Here is a 15,047-nt window from a genome sequence, read left to right on the forward strand (position 1 = left end):
AGGTTGATGATGATGGGTCTCCATATTCATGAATCAGTTGAAATCTTCAGCTAAAGTTTTTTAAAATATTAGGGTGTTTATAGATTCAATTCTGTCTTTTCAAGACACAAGGTTTTGATTTGGTCCCATGAAAATCGCTGCCTCTTGGGATGCCTCTCTTGTTCCTTCCATGCCAAATTGTTGTCATGTTGTCCATACCATGGTTGCTTTTCTTTTTTCTTTCTTTTTAATTCATTATCTTTTGAAGTACATATAACGTATTATTGTCTTAATGGATTGTGGTGAATTTTTCCAAGACAGGGTTTGGACCTTTCTGACTTGCGTTCTTTTTTTCTCTCCTATTGTTTAAAATGCTAATTTATCCATCTTCCCACCCTCTGAGTTGTATGAATTGTTCTCCCTAAATATTCATGCTTTTGGTTCATTCTGTTTCCTATACTCATATCGAAATGTTCACTTTAGTCCTATAATTTCAATTTTTATAGTCTTTATATATATATATATATATATATATATGTTTACAAAAGGATGACTTTTGAAAAGCTAAGAGACTAAAACAAACATTTTGTAAGTACAGAAACTAAAATGAATAAAAGATCAAATCAATGTTTTAATTTAAAAGTATACAGATCCAAGATAAACTAAAGTAAAAGTTCACAAAATAGGATTTTAAATTATATTGGAAGGTTAAAATCTTCATCATTTATAAGAAGGAGAAGAGTTCAAGTGGATATTTTTTTCAGTTGACTGAAGGAAGGAGGGCAGAAACTTCCAAAATCTCATGAGTAAAAATGATTCAGATACTCCTTTTACTTGTAGTAATGGTCTCCTTTTTCGAACAGTTGGCTCAGAATATGGCTTTTCTACCTCTCTTTCTTTGTCTGTGTTTCCACTCCAGTGAAAAATAATTCCCAACTTGATGAGGTGTAGAGGGCATAGGCATCATGTGACACATTTATTTTTGGACATCCTTGTAGTATATAGACAAGGGTATTTTTCACATCTAAATTTGCTTGTTTTTCTTTTTCCTTTACTATCCTTTTTTGTTTTTTTGTTTTTTTGTTTTTTTGTTTTTGTTTTTGGTTTTGTCAGAGAGAGAGACAGAGAGATTAGGCAGATGATTAATTGTAATAGTAATGTCTCCTACATGTGCAGCTACAGAGGTTGACCACCACTTCCCAAACACATAAATTAATTCATCATATATTCGAAATGGAATTGTGGGTTTTATTCTTTCGACTAGGATTTCTCGAGTCATGTGACAATTTGGATTTTTTATTTTTTATTTTTAGATTTGTATAATTATATTTGGGTTATTGTTATGTGTCTTGATCTAGGGGAAAGGAAACCTCTTGTCTCTATCCTTTTTGTCTTCTGATTCTCCTAGGATTTTAAATGAGGATAAGAGAAACAACTATAATATATCTATTGGGAGGATCTTGAATGGTTCTTGATTTGAGTTGTTTCAATGGAGATTATTGACTTTAGATTTAGAACATTTTTGGGTATTCCTTTATGGGTGTTGACTTAGATTGAGTTCATATAGGCTGTGGATTTATTTTCCAAATTTTTTTATTTATTAATTCAATGAAGCCACTTCACATGCGATGATAATAAAGTCTAGGGCAGAAGTTTTATGATCCTAAAATAGATTGATTAAATTGGATAATCAGATGTAAACTGATTAACACATTAGACTTCTTCAGCTGGTATTTATTACTGTATAAAGGCTTTTAGTGGAATATGCAACTCATGCATTCTCCATTGCCAAATGGCTATCATTATTCAAAGTCAAAAGTTGTTTCTAATCATCCTCATTACAAGTTTGAATGTTCTATTCATAGAGAAATTATCCACTAACTACAGTGACTAAAGCAACGATACATAGATTGTCTAACAAATTAGTTGATTATTATTAAGTGGCCGTTTGGGATAAGAACTATGCAAAATAGTAATAATTACTTTTAGTTACGGTAGATACCATTTAAAATTCTCAAATTAGCTACATAAACACTATTTCAAAACTCTCTATTTATTACAATTTTTTTATTCATTGCTATAGTGTTTACTAATTTTTTCTCAAACTAAAATAATCTACCTTCCAAACACAAATTATGGTAACTCAACTATAAACACCTAGGACTATAATAATTTACTTTTTATCCCAAATACCCCTAAAAGACTAACAAACTCGGGTAATTGTGAAAATGACTCGAAAAGTTTAAGCCTACATAAATGACCAATTATCTAAAATGTTTTTCCCTCTTCTTCTAACTGACTGATCTGTACTCTTCATCTTCATCCCCCTGTATTCTTTATCTTGTTTTTCCTTCTCTTAGTGAATACAAAATCTATTATAGACTGCGATCTATTCATTATAAATTAGAAGAAAGCAAACAAATACTATAGAACGCTCCTGACTGGGAAGGAAGACTGCAGGTGGCTGGGAAGGAATCCGATCCTTCTCGATGACCAACCATTTGTCTTCCTGTTCTATCTCAAACAGGAAGACTGCTTACTTCTCAATAGGAATCGTGAACACAAAAATATATGAACATTTGTTGAGATTTTAAGGGCTGTCCAAAGCAAGGCCCAAAGCCCAGGGACAGAAACGTCTAATCTAAAACTTTCAGATCATTTTCAACAATAACTCAACTAACTCACTCTATTACTTTTGAAGTTTCACAACTAATGATATGACAAGTAATGCATCTAATCTTTTTTCTTTCTTTCTTTGTAACATAAGTAGTTTTCCCTAAATAAGTAGAGTTTTAAATTTACGAATGTTTTCCCTTGATGGGTTTTCTATCAAAATCATAGTGTAATGTGAAAAATGGACCTAAAGAAGATAATGTGGCTCTGCAGTGACATACCACACCATTTGCCATGCTTCAAGATCTTAATACTCTCTTCATTCTCTCTGCTTTAGTCCTCCAGTCCCAACTTTGACATTTTCTAGAAAAAGTAGATATAATATAAGATATGACATTGACAAGAATGCATATCACAACGATCCTTTTTCCATAATATTTTTTGCGCATCAGGGTTGGCTTTGGCAGGAAATTTTGACTATGAGTATTAAGCAAGCAAAGTAATGAAGTAGACATATAAAATGATCTTAAAACCAGAGGACCACAAAAAGCATAACCATAGGTTCAATGACTACAAGATTAGAAGTATACAATAATTTCAAAGGAAAAATTTGTGACTGTACTTTTATGGGATGCTCACATGGCATTCAAGGAATAATTATAGTAACAAAATCTGCCCCTCTAAATATACAAGAAAGAATGGTCCAAAAATAATTATAAAAACATTGAAGTATAGCTATTATTCACAGATATATTGGTAGGCAGTATTATGTAGGAAACTGAAGTTGCTGGTGTTGTGAACTTCTCCATCAAAGAATATAAGAACTTCTTTTACCCATTGGAAGAGAAGACTATAAGCTACCTTCTTACTCCCACTTTCAGAAATCCATTTAATCCTCTATCCACAAGTCAGAACGGTTCCCTTTTGTGACCTCTATGAATGCTTTATCAAATTCCAAATGCTCAAAATATTTACCACAGTTTGGTGATCTTCTTTCTCCTATGTAACTGTATTGCATCATCGGTTCAGCACTAGGTTAATCATATATACAATGCAGAACCTCGGCCTGTTTAAATTTCCTAATCTATTAAACCAGAATGTTTATTTGTGATTGTGCTTGGACAAATATGGCTAAGTCTTCAAAGTCACCTCATATAACTCAACTCCTTTTGTTTTTGTTTTTTCCCTCTCTGCTTTCCTATCTAGTCTCTACAAGTTATCAATGTTATTTATTTTATATTTTGTTTTTTTTTTTCCATCTTGAGGACTTCCACAATGTTAATGTAGAAATTTTTAATCTGGAGATATTTTTGAGATAAGAATGGATGATTATGAACGAGGTTGAAAGGGAGGAAAAGATGCATCCAAACCAAACTTATCTTAAAAATGCTCCTTATGAAAATCTAACTTTGCTGAACCCTTTTGGTTAATCTCATGGCAGAGCTGACCAAGTTCTTTGGCCAAAACTGGAGCTCCGCAATAGAAGACACCTAGTAGAAAATGACAAAACCACAATAAAAGAGAAGGTAAGATTTCATTAATAAGTTTGTACTGTCATATAGTTTAAATCCACCAACCTATCCTAGCACCACAATGCTTGGTAGTGATTTTGCTGAGAACTTTCTTCCAGTTAGGCCTGGCAAAGTGGGTTCGCACCTGCATTGGAGCCAATAAACGCTTTGATATGGGGATGTGAGTCAAAGACCAATATGGCTACAAAATTTATAAGCCAATATAGAAGTACTTAAGATTCCTCGCTATTTCTTCCAAGGTTTTGTTGGTTGCATATTTGGCATAATTTTCAAATCCGACGTGTAGTTTTATAACAATAATTTTACCCTGGTGCCAGATACAATATCTACTCCGTTCTTAGCATGATTGAGGGCTTGAACCATGGTAATGAGAGTTGAACGAGCGTCTCCTTCCTCATACACACTAGTCAGATAGTTATGCATCTCAATTAACCCCTAAAACTCAAAACAATTGAAATTCCCAATTAATAGTCATGGGATGCAATCCAATTGAAAGAGTATGCTACACATAAGGAAATAAAGACATGAATTACCCTTTGATCCAGCTCGGAGATTTCATTCATAACGCCTTTGAACCAGTCAAAGGAGCCCTGCTCTCGCGTAACCCAATAAAAGTAGGCATTTGTGGTCTTCAGATTATTCTTTCTTTTAGGAGCGTGACAATCTTTGTTCAGACAACTGAGGTCTCCAGAGCTACTGATATCAGTAGGTGAATCCAACTGAGAAAATTGAAGTGTATAAGCATATATGTATTGTTCTTTTCAAATTACTGAGATATTAGATTTTGACAAAATAATTCATCAATCATCCAAAAGAACCAGAAATACAAGAAAATGTCTCTCGAGTTTAGAATACAGCCGCACAAGTCACTACCTGCTCCTCCACTTTCACAATGTTATTCAACAAATCCTTCAAAATGCTGATGAAAGGTGTAGCCCCAATGCCTAAGCCAACGAGTAGTAGCACATCATATTTATGGTAGTCCTGTGCTGGGGCACCGTATGGTCCATCTATTGAAAGCTTTGGCAAACTGAGATGGGCAGGACAAATTTCCACCATTAATATGGAGGAAATGCAGTATGCTAAAATGAGGTTCAAGAAAGGTATAACATAAGGCAAAATATAAAACCTTTTAATTGTAGTTTCATCCGCTCTTAGAAGGCCACTCTTGCCGGAGACGGAAGGCTCACAAGCCTCAGAGAAAACCCTTTTAAGCTCTTGGGTCCAATCACCAAGCTGCCGTACATGGATACTAAGGTAGTCATCTCCAGGAGCCGAGGTAATTGAAAATGGATGCCTGCATGCAAAGTTTAGCATTTGATGGTGACTTGGAAGTGAAAAAAGGCAGCTTATTTGAATTTAACAAATTAACAACTTATTATAATTCATTGAACTTGCAAAGAGTTTTTTTTTTTTCTTAAGAATTAATAATACGGTCATTGACCCATAAATGATCTGGATCCATTAGTTAAACTGTGGTAGTAACATGTTCTTTGGACTCAAACTCATCCACAAAACTAAGATTTACATTATCGTTTTAAACATCTGATTTGTTTCTTCCTGAAACAGACATTTCCCAGTGGTACATAAAAGATTGATAGAAACAAATGCAATCTAGAAGAAAATTGAGAATGAGAAGTGAAGTCAATATGGAGGATATATGTCTGTTTATCTATTCCTGTGAAACAAAATTCTTTTGAGGTACTTATTTTGTATTTAGCTTACTAGAGGATATATTGGAAGCTTATTCAAAAGCAAGTGTTAGCAAATCCAATCTTGAATTACCATTCAAAGGGAGAAACTGCAGGACACTGAACAAACATGTACTGTCCACTTTTGTAATGAAATTGGGGCGGCCTGAACATTTGCAATTTGAGAACATTTCCAGGATAAATGGCAACCTAAATGTATCACAAAGGAATGATAATCGATGAGAAAGCCAAGGATCTCAGTTATAATTGATAAACTAGAAATACATTAGTAGAGGTATGGAGTAAATGTAAAACCAATAGTTCTTATTGGTGAAGTTTATTTCTTAATTCAAATTAACCTTTTGGATTTGAACACTATAAGATCCGGAGCGGAAGAATCTCAGGATCCTCTCTCCAGCATACAGCAAAACTGGAACAGCAATGTACATCCATGTCTGAAATCATGAAATTAGTTTGTGTTAAGAAGCCCTTTAATCTAAAATAACGTGATAGAGGACTTAGTTTAGAGGCATTAGCAAAAGCTATAGAAAACCATAACTGATTACCGTCATAAGATACCATTTGTGCACGAGATACAGGAACAGGCCATGAATGATGAGCAATATGTAAACAAGAATGAATAAGTGGTGTGAATACCAGAAGGCATTGTATCCAGTGAGCCTATCAAAGGGGTGGGGTAGCTTAATGAGGTTTCTCCTAAACCATCGTGTTGCAAGTATGAAAGCTATTGCCATGAAGATCACCATTAAGATTCCTGTAACACCTTCACACCCTTTAACAAGGTCCATATAGCTGGGCTTAATCTTACCAAAGTCATCCATCACATACGCATAGTCAGCATCGGATGATTTAAGCAGCCTTGGAAAATCACATGCAAGATGGTTTCCAGCATGGAGAATGATACCAACTATAATAGCTACCGCAATTACCTACACATATAAGTCAACCAAATGATGAATGAAGTGTTGCTATTATTTTTTCAAAAGGAAAATCAAATTTCTGGGAGATCGAGCCTGTGAGGACTTTATGAACATTATTCCAAGAGTTTAGGTATTTAGGCCAAATAAGAAAAATCAATCCAAATAATCGCAAAACACTTATTAATCTTAAAATAACAATTAAACGAAATATTAACTAAAACATACTAATCATTCAATAGTTCTCATCAAATGCTGTAGCTGATATTGATGCTTTTGAAACTAAGATGAGTGGACTAAAATCAAGCAATGATGAGAATGCCTTGGGTCAGCGTGTACCTTGTGAAAATTGATGTTGTCATCAAAAGGTACGTAGTAACCTATTTTGGTTGTCCTTAGCCAAGTAATAGTATTTCTACAAACTGGCAAAAGAATGAGAGCCATGTTGAACTTCAAGGTCTCAGCCGCACCCTTTGCCGTGGTGAGACAGTATCCCATAATTTTGAAGGCGTTTTTATTTCTATACTGAAAAAACTTCCATATGAAAAGCCCAACCATGATCAGAATCCAAAGTGTCAAAACCCAAATTCGCTTCCAATTCTCTTGCAGAAAATAAAGCGCTTTCGTGCCAAGTCTTTTAATTGGGCTTCTTTGTCTAATGCCCTGTAGGTTCTGGCTCAAGGCTTGGCTGGTAAAGCTTAGGGCACGACTGTAGTTCATGTATGTGTCCTTTTGCAGCAGAAGTGTCTCTAATTGCCATAGCTGAAACATTGTTCAACAGAAGTAACCAATCAGTACTTAAAACCATGTCCAATGTTCTTGTTAGGCTACTAGCTACTGCATGAGCAAATTTTCGCAATTTCCCTCAAAGATGAGCTCTATTTTACCAAAAATCAGTGGGGAGATTTGATTTTTCATTCCTACCTGTTTTACTAAAAAGAGAAAAAAGGAATATGAATAAGTGGAACATAAGTAAAGAAATCCTTTTAGAGTAAAACTTTGGATGAGAGTTTATATTTGAAATAGACAATATCATACCATTACAAGATATTACAAAGTTTGTTTTCACTTTTAATAAAAACAATGGTTATGTTTGTTCATATTATATTCTACGGTTATGTAGCAGCTTCTAAAAATTGAAAGAACCATGCTCTATAAATCTAGACTTGCCCACTACATTTTCTAGTTAATTGGTCGAGGTATACTCTTAAAAGGGCATATGTTTGAGTTTTCATTTCCACTTGTTTTCACAGTGCAAGAATTTGCAGTGAACAAATTATTCCACTCATTTCACCTCGTGCTGAACTCATGGTAAAGGGTGTGTCAATTGAAATTTCAATCCAACTCAATTAGAAGTTGGATTGGTTTTGTTTGACTATGCTCTTGAGTTATATTAAACTGAAAATTTTCTACTTTAATTGGATTAGACCGAGTCTTAGATTGAATTAATATTTTTTTCGGATTGACTCAAGCAACCCCAATTACATATTTATTAAAATATTTCTGACATTTTTGTTTTGTTTATTATTTTTCTTTTTGAAACTTGCCTTTGTTTAAAATTTATAATAAATATTTGGTATTCAACATTTGATTGTTATAAAATTTAAGTTATTCTTATGCATATAAATTTAAGTATTTTAGATTAATATCCAATAACCAACCTGGATTGAAGATCCAGTTTGGATCTTTCCAATAACTAAATCCTGATCCAAATTTCTGAAAATTTTCTCAAACTCAATCCGACTTTTTTTAACTTTTTTTTTTCAAAAAATGTTAAATAGTCTAGAAAAACCGATGGGATAAAATAAAATAAGATAGGGTGCAAGTTTGGGATAATTAAACCAGATTCCGTCGGTATTTGTCATATGATTCCCAAGTCGCCAGGAACTGGATGTATTAGGCGCGGCGTAGTGGAAGCGCAGTACTAGCCTCTAACGTCTGCCCACTAGCCACACACAACTGGCAATCATAGAGGTACAGATCATACCTTATGATATTTTATCAAACCATATGCCCCTTGGTCAAGGTTGTTACAGCAATTAATTGCCGTTTATAAAATCTAAATATCAACCCATTTGGCCGTCAAACCCCAAAACCAGAAAAAAATGAGTCGTTCAACCGCCAGAAACATGCTCATATATATTAATAATTATCGGTTATTTTTATTTGAGGGTGTCCAACCTAATTCCGAGCAACCTTACCAAATGAAAATTGAAAACTCCTTTTTTTTGCACGATTAAAAATGCAATTGAAAACTTGATTAGGTTAATAATTACATTAGAAGTTATAAGATCATTATCTACAAGTTTCGCTATTTGTTATTATTTTTCTTTTAAGAAACCTTCAACCTTAAAGACTAAATAAGTATTTTATATATATATAAAAAAGATAAATTAAGGATTTATTTCAAAGAATAGAGATTGATTAAATACTATATTTTTAAGGAATAAAATTGCAAGCATATCTTCTAAAAATTTAAAACTTTTTCATCCATTATATATGATAATCTCGATGAACTAAAAATATCACGCTATAGACACTTGAAACTTAGTATTAATTATAATTGTATCATAGATATTTAAAACTTAGTATTAATTACTATTGTATTAGTGGATTAATTTGTCAAATTTTAAAAACTAAAAAATAAGCTAGGTTTAATTCGATAACAATGGGATCCTTTTTGTTTTTGTTTTTTTTTTTTCTTTTTGAAAATTAATAGTAACAATGTATACTTTTAAATTATTTATTATCTACTTTCTCCTAACATTTTAAAAAACAAGCCAAGAAAACTAAAAGAAGGAATTTTCTTGAAACTTTTTATTTTATTTTGAAATTTATATAAAAACTCAATTTTCTTTTAAACTGAAGGTTAGAATTAAAAGGAAATAAACTAAAAAATAAAATGGTTATAATCAACCTAAATGTTACCATACTTTCTTAAAAACCTATTTATGTTTTCAAATTTGCTTATGAAAAAAACATGGAAATAAAGTGAGATATAAGAAAATTGGGGGTTGATGATATAATTTGGTTTTCATTGTGCGATAGATAAAATGAGAGAACAGACCTCAATATAACCCAGTCTTTCTGGGTCTAATTCTTCCATGATTAAGGCTGCATATTCCTCTGCTTGTTCCTTAAGCCTAGACAGCTTGTTGGCTGACGCACTTAGCATGATAATCTACCAATATCCCAGGAAATACAAAGTTAGAAAAATTAAATTAAAACAAATTATTGTTCTTGGTAAGATAATTAAACAGATGTATATTCAACTCCTAATTAACTTATCATAATTATGAAACCATTATAATTATTTTAACACAGAAAATAATAGAATATTACGGTCAACACAAATGTCACGTCTGACAAATTATTACAAGTGTTAGAAAATTATATCTCTCAGAGTTGAAGATGCCCATTTCTCCTACTTCACAATTCTTCGAGAAACCGTGGCGACAGAATTCAAAGAAAAAAAAAAGGTCATAACAGTAGAGTACTAACTCTTGTTTAATTGTTTAATTCTATTATTTTTAGACAAATGTCAATGGGAGTTTACTTTAAAATATTAGGGACTTTAATAATAGCTACCGAATCCCACCAACCAAGAAGTCACTTTTGGTTTATCTTTTAGTTGAAGTTGGTATCCAAAATGTTAATAATATCGTTGAAATTTCGACCAATGAGAGCTGGCCACTTCATAAATAATATACAAGCAGCTCTATTAAAAATGATATCATTTTCCCCTTTTGTGTAGGTTAAAAGTATATGAAATATTTGAATTCTTCTTCATAATCTAATCATATGCCTATGCATGTGTAGTTTTATTAATATATACAGAAAAGAAAAGAAAAAAAAAAGAAGAAGAGAGAAACGGGGCTTTGGTTTGTACGTCACTTTTTAATTGCCTAAAATACTATATCAGCATCATAATCAATGAGAGTACTTGGAGAAGTAGTTAAGCAGTAGAATTTTTTTTACCTCTTTTACTTCTTCTTCCGTGACATGGCCATCTTCGTTCTTATCGACCCTGAAATGTATAGATATTTAAGATGACTAATTCAAGGTGTTTAACTAAAAAAGTAACCTACTAAAGAAATACTTAAAATAAAAACTAAAAACAGTAATCATGAATATCTTTCTTTGATGAATATAGTCAAATTATACAAAATACTTATTAATTTTGAATGTTGAGATATATTCCACTTTTTGGGGGGTAGAAAAGTTTTGTTTTATTTCAACTTGAAATAATTCCAATGAAAATTGATGAATAATAATAATAGATACTATAAATAGATATCATCTACAACATGTAAATCAATTTGGCAAACTGTGTAAAACTTGATTTTCTGAAAAAGATGTGATAAATGAAATCTGGAATCTTTAAGAGTTGATATAGACAAAGGTAACAATGACCTTCATTTTTATACTACTAAAACTGAGTTGTATAAAACTTATAATGTCTGTTTGTCAAATTTTATTTTTATTACCATAGCCGGCATGCTAATATTATTTATGCCCTTTAATTTAATTATGAACATTCCAACACTGTTTTTGAAATTATTTCAAATTTCAAAAGTTCTCTTAACAATATTAATACAATTTTTAAAATATACCAAAATTGAGACCATATTAATAATAAAAGACTATCATATAAAATTTTAAAAAGTTATTTTAAATGATAAAACTTTTAAAATTATTTATAGATGTAGTAAAATACTACCATTTATCTTGATGTATCGTTGTGGTCTATCGTAACAGTATATATATCTTCTCTGTTTGTTTTACTATATGTACTATTGTTGTTAGTTCTATAAGCATAGTCGTTAAAAGAGAAATGATATTATATTGATTTAACTTTTGTTTTTATATTACGAAAAAATAAAAATTGTTGAAAAATGATTCGTTAAAAATTAGTAAACAAATCGATGTGCTAACTGCCAGACTGCCTACGAAGTTCATTTACTTTTTCCTACAGATCATTCTAATTCAGGGAGAATAAAATATTCCGATCATTCTTCGAAAAAAGGAAATGGCGATCGTAATATGCTATGATTCTATGAATATTACTTACATGTCGAAGAAGATCTGGAGCCTGGAATCAAAACTTTGATCTGTAATTTGCAACCAGAACTCGAACAAATCGTCTCTACTAATTTGATCGGAGTTATTGAGTCTTCGTCTCCGACTTAAAGCATCGAACAACTCCAGAGCAAACTCTTTCGAATCTTTCATTCCTTTCAAATCAAAAACCAAAGAAACGAAATCAATTGAAATTTTCTCAAAAATATATATACTCAAATTATTACCTGTATTGACGGCCAAGTTTATAGTTTATACCTATGCATTGCGCGAAATCGGCGCGGCTGAGAAATCCGTCCTTGGCGAGCTTATTGAAATTGCTCTCAAGTTCACTATACGAATCGACGCCAGTCGTTTTGTTTTTGTTGCTTATGAATCTTAATCCATATAAAGCCTTCTCGGCACCGGAACGAGTTCGATCAAGCTTTGCTCGTTGCCTTCTCAAATCTCTAGCAGCTAATGCCGAAGCCCTTCCGCTTTGCTCTGCTCCAACACCACCGTTCGTGTTCACGGTTGACGATGACCCGGCGAATGCTTTCGACACATGGCTCCGGCTCCACGAGAATTTCCTCAATTCGGTCTTCAATTCGTGAGAGAAATGCTTCGCCTTAGCCCTGGCTTCCGCCTTGAGTTCATGAGAGAACTGCCGAAACCGATGCGAAGAACTCCGCTTAACCGAGGTAGATCTGGAAGTCGAAGGGGAAGTTAAGGTCGGCGTTGCAGAACCGCCAGCGGAGACGCCATCATCAATATTTATTATCGTCGCTGGCTCAACACTTCGAAGCACAACCGTGTTGTTTTCTTGTACATCAAGCGTCACCTCCACAAACTCCTCCGTCAGGTTGTTGAACTGTGATCCGAAAATCATCGTATCAAGCTGTGTAATATCGTCCGATCCCCATCGGCTCTCCTGCTCTAGAGTCGTGGTCATTGATTAATTAATTAGCTAGCAGACCGAAAATGTACTGTGTCTGCAGGTACGTTACGTTGGTGACGAAACTAATTCCTAATCATCAACAGATGAAGAAGGCTCCCGGTAGTGGCGTCGTCGTGAAACTTGGCGCTTCCGGAATCTGAAGGAATTGATGGGAACGGAGAAGACAAAGATTTTATGCAACCAAAAAGTATTTTTTTTCCACCTAATCTTGCATAAACGGAGAGATCGTGGATATGAGCTGCTCTTACTTTTTTTTTTCTTTTTCCTTCTAAATTACCATTTCACCCTTGATTTGGACTCCTTCCATTCTCTTCTAATATTTTATGCATGACACTAATTAAAGTTATGTAAAGGCGGAGAAAATTATTGTTTTGATTAGCTCGATTTTAATTATAAATTAAAACTAATTATAAATTTCTTCCTTTGCAAGTCATACATGAAGTTGGTGGAAATAATTTCAACTAGAAAATATTTATATACTAATAAACACTAAATATTTTAATTCACGTTACTATTTTTAAAAATATCTCTTTCTTTATTTAAAATCTATTCATATATTTATTTAGATTAATTTTTCAAATAATTAATGGTAAGTGATATAAAAACTAAATATAATAAATATTAGATAGGTTTTATATCGTTCAATTAAAGTTTTCCTAAGTAAACTAAGTTAACACATACATATACATACATAATATCAAAAGTTTTTGATAGAATTGATATTAGTCATCTTGACATATTGTAAAAGTTATATTGTCCAAAAAAGGCATAATCCTAAAGCCTAAGCTAGAAGTAATCTTAAAAGAAAGTTTGTCCATGTGGGTTTCATGTCACAGAAAGGAACATTATTTTAAAGAGTTGGATAAATATAGCCTACCTACCTAAACTATTTTTTTTTTCTTCCTAATATTCACTAGATTTAAGAAGAGCAATAAATTTAATTTTAGAACCACATGAATTTTAGAAATTTGATTGCCTAATCCATATTTCTAATTAATTAAAAGGAGAATTATTGAAGTATCAACTTCCAAATTCATTTGGGAGAAAAGTTTAATTATGTTATATTGTTGGGATGAAATATAGTCCATATATAAGTTTTAATAGTAATTATGGCTATTGAAGATGAAACTTTTAATCAATGAAACTCTCATTTACTAACAACTTATTGAGAATCCCATCAACAATATACACATGACTGGTATTCTCAAAACATTCACATACAAATTTACTTAATTATAATACTTCAGACAAAGTTATAGTTTAGGTTTTATCCATTTAAAATTTAGAACTTATTCCTTATACTTGGATAAAATTTTCATAAAGTAGTCTTTAGTACATGAACTATTTGTGATGATTTTATCTAATCATATAGGTTAAATTTTAGCATTCTTCAAACTCAAAGGACCCTTAAACATGTAGAAATAGCTCGTATAGGACGAGAAAAAACTTAAGAACAAAAAGAAGAAAAAAGATCATCACAAATAAATGGAGACACCAACATTAAAGTACATAAAGTTTTTTCTCAAGAATAGTTGCGAATTTAACAATTAAATTCGAAATAATCAAGTACATAGCAACATTTTAAAAAAAATTGCAAATATAGTAAAATTTGTCAAAATCTATAGCAAAATTTGTCAAAATCTATGAATAAGAGTCTATGTTAGAAGTCTATCAACGAATAGATTTTGCTATATTTACGATTTTTTAAAAGAATTTCTATGTACTTTAATAATTATTTGAAAAATTGTTACTTATTTTCTTATGTACTTTAATATATTGTTATATATTGTTATTGGTTTTATTGTATTATCAAAGACCCAATAAAAAGGAGTGTTATGGACTTAGGTTCTTGTTGGGCCCTTATAGTATTATGGCCTAACTTTGATTTTCATATGAATTCGTTTTATCTTCACGTACACACATACTATATTTTTTAATGTAACAAAACTCTATAGTAGTTCTGATTTATTAGTTTTAATTCTTGGAATGTAATTTCAGCATTGAATTTTACGACTCTTTTTTTTTAGTACGGATTTCATGAGTCAAATTAATTAGCAATATATGTGGTTGTATTTGATTAATAACAACTTAATTTCACTATCATTTTTGTCGTTTTTTTCCACTTCAGTTCAGTGGTATCAGAGAACCTATCCATTTTTCATTGAGATCAATTTGTGGTAAAGTAATTAATGGGAGTTGTTGAATTGGATTTAATTTTACTTGAATAAATTAAAATGATGGCAAGAAAACAACGAATTTGTTTTAGTTCATTTTTTGA

General features: G+C 32.0%; 1 protein-coding gene across 2 annotated transcripts; it reads right to left on the minus strand.

Moving 5' to 3' along the window:
- Nucleotides 1-3,113: 3,113 nt before the first annotated feature.
- LOC103493136 (respiratory burst oxidase homolog protein A-like) lies at nucleotides 3,114-13,052 on the minus strand. Of its 2 annotated transcripts, XM_051087139.1 has the most exons (15): nucleotides 12,091-12,975; nucleotides 11,825-11,987; nucleotides 10,732-10,780; nucleotides 9,821-9,934; nucleotides 7,093-7,515; nucleotides 6,645-6,765; nucleotides 6,382-6,560; nucleotides 6,175-6,270; nucleotides 5,910-6,025; nucleotides 5,254-5,421; nucleotides 4,998-5,154; nucleotides 4,658-4,843; nucleotides 4,431-4,559; nucleotides 4,170-4,248; nucleotides 3,209-4,082 (listed from the first exon to the last, which is right to left on the minus strand). In XM_051087139.1, exons 1-15 carry the CDS (start codon nucleotides 12,761-12,763, stop codon nucleotides 3,973-3,975), a joined length of 2,763 nt encoding a protein of 920 aa, XP_050943096.1. In that variant the 5' UTR covers nucleotides 12,764-12,975; the 3' UTR covers nucleotides 3,209-3,972. The 2 variants fall into 2 exon arrangements, with proteins under 2 accessions (XP_008451998.2, XP_050943096.1); XM_008453776.3 differs by having other exon boundaries at nucleotides 3,114-4,082; nucleotides 6,382-6,765; nucleotides 12,091-13,052.
- Between the last annotated feature and the right edge of the window lie 1,995 nt (nucleotides 13,053-15,047).

The sequence above is a fragment of the Cucumis melo genome, chromosome 7, assembly GCF_025177605.1.
Source record: "Cucumis melo cultivar AY chromosome 7, USDA_Cmelo_AY_1.0, whole genome shotgun sequence".
Classification (NCBI taxonomy): domain Eukaryota; kingdom Viridiplantae; phylum Streptophyta; class Magnoliopsida; order Cucurbitales; family Cucurbitaceae; genus Cucumis; species Cucumis melo.